Source organism: Haemaphysalis longicornis, unplaced genomic scaffold (assembly GCF_048455015.1).
Source record: "Haemaphysalis longicornis isolate Haplotype H1 unplaced genomic scaffold, Haemaphysalis longicornis Haplotype H1 scaffold_2, whole genome shotgun sequence".
Lineage (NCBI taxonomy): Eukaryota > Metazoa > Arthropoda > Arachnida > Ixodida > Ixodidae > Haemaphysalis > Haemaphysalis longicornis.
The window spans coordinates 276,618,314-276,620,579 of NW_027526295.1; the positions used below are offsets into that span (position 1 = coordinate 276,618,314).

General features: G+C 53.3%; 1 protein-coding gene across 1 annotated transcript in view; it reads right to left on the minus strand.

Moving 5' to 3' along the window:
- Window positions 1–1,761, minus strand: part of LOC144170960 (membrane metallo-endopeptidase-like 1) — a 2,133-nt gene extending 372 nt beyond the window's left edge. The window contains exon 1 of the mRNA XM_077700949.1: window positions 1–1,761. This exon is cut by the window's left edge and continues 372 nt beyond it. Within this exon, the coding sequence (XP_077557075.1) occupies window positions 1–1,761 (1,761 nt within the window).
- Between the last annotated feature and the right edge of the window lie 505 nt (window positions 1,762–2,266).

Genomic DNA, 2,266 nt, shown 5'->3' on the forward strand with positions numbered 1-2,266 from the left:
CCTCTTGTACTCTTGGTACACCTGGCCAGACCACCAGCTCTTAGCCGAGCCAGTCGCATCCTTCTTGACGCTTTTCCCGGTGAGGAGAAAGGCCAGCTGCCGACCGGTGAGTGTTCCTATGCCACCGTACTTGATCGCCAGCGGAACATCAGGAGAGTAGAAGGGCAACTGCAGCAAGCCGGCGTAGACGTGCACCATGTTCAGGGAGGGGCGAGCGTCGCCTCCCGCTATGGCTTGGTTGCGCTCGCCCAGATTTCGCTTGGTGCCGCGTATGTTGTAACCGGCGTTGTTGGCGCGGATCTTGAGCTGGTTGCCGTAGTAGTCGACCGGTGACAGAGCGTCCAACGTTGCGTACTTATCCGTGAGGTTGAAAGTCCTTAGGTAGGCGCCAACGACCGGTGGGACAACCGTTGTTCGGGCTAACTTCTCGAACGTCCTAGACTTCGACAGCTCGTCCATCCAGGGCGTGTTTCGCACCCTTTGGAGCATGGACGACTTTATGGACGCCACGAGGTTGCTCACGTCCTTGCTGACTTCCTTTTTGGTGTTGGCCGATGATAGAACGTATACGTTCCAGGCTTCCATGAAATGTGTGATGATGAACGCCAGACAGCTGTCCACTTGAACTGGGATGCGCGCCACGGGATGATCCAAGTAGAAGTATTCGTTTCTTAGCTTCAGGAAGTCTTCCTGTGCGGCAGCAATTTGTGCAAGTATTGAAAACCCAACGAACCTCATTACCTTCTCTGGAGCCTCAGCTTTTATGAGGTGCATGAGAGCTTCCTTAATGTAGGACAATTTAGTGTGAAACTGCGTTCCAGGAGTTATCGTACCCATCGCTTCGAGGGAATTTTTCCAGTCACTCTCTGACACGCCCAGGTCCCTCGTGCTGCTCACGATCTCGTCAAAAGCATGAAGCGTGTACGTGTCTCCATCCGCTTTCGAGGCATCACAGAGCTTTAAGTGGATACCGGCAACTTCTTTAGCAGCGGCGTTGTCTTTATAGTCGAATAGCTCGAGCGCTTTTTGTACGTACGCCTCGTATGAATGCTTAACGTCATTATCAGAGCCAGGTGCGTAAGGGCAGATAAAGGGCGATGCTTGGATCGACCGTCTTCGCCGGAGTACGCTTTCGCCGACCATGGCGTTCTCGAAGATGAATACCACCTGCATGCCCCCTATCATGTCCAGGTTCATGATCTCGTTGAAAACGTTGTACGACTCGACGTCTGTGTAGGCGAAGTTCGGCCAATTTCCGATGTGAAATTTGTCAAAGACCTTTTTCATCTCCGGGCCGAGGGGCTCCTTGACTGAATTGAGGCAGGACTGGTAAGTGATGAGCACCATGTCGAGCACTGTCTGGTGCGTGACGTTTGGCGCTCGGAGCCTCATGTCTGCCTGCAGCTTCTCCACGTAGCTCTGGCTGCTGAGCCAGGATGCGTCGACGCCCTTGGCGTTGGCCTCCGCCCACGGGGTGCAGACGTACGAGTAGAAGTCCTTGCACGGCAAGCTGCCCGTCACGGGCCCGAGGCGCATGATCCGCGCCACCTGGGCGCAGTCAGCGGCCTCGCAGAGCCGCTGCTTCATTGACTCGCGGTAGAGCAACTCGGCGCGCTCTCCGTAGATGAGCAAAAATAGGAGGGTCCCTATTATCGTCAGGCAAGTGACCACTATGAAGAAGTTGAGGATGCTGGTGATGAAACTGCCGTTCTTGGCCTCGGTCTTGGCGGGTGGGGAAGGAGCGTCGCCGGCGCCAGCCATCTCACGAAGAATCTGAAGACGACGGAGAGAGAGGGCGGCAGAGGGGAGAGCGCAACATTAACGCATGGAAAAGAGGAAGAGCTCTCAGGACATCGAAGACGCAAACGTGGCGACAGCATACAAGTAGTAGATTTTATACGAGGCAAACACATGTGTTAGACGACTATTTTATGGGAAACCCAAATATAGAGTAGGATTACGCGAAGGGAACATCTGACGTCTCCCTGAGATGCAGCCATTTAGCTACAAAAGAAAGTCGTGCAGCTAGCTTACCCTTGTAGCCGCAGACTAGGACAAATTTTTTTCGACTGCAAACTTCAAGGAAGATCTGTACAGTTTTTTAGCGGTGTAGCTGCTATTCAGGAACATGTCAAATTTTCCTTTCGAAGGACGCTACAGCTATGTACTAGCGAGATGCAGCAATCAGGGACCTAGGTACCTGGAAAGGAAAGAGATTGAAGTACTCTGCTGATATATACGTGGAGGACGCTGCGTACGTGTAAGC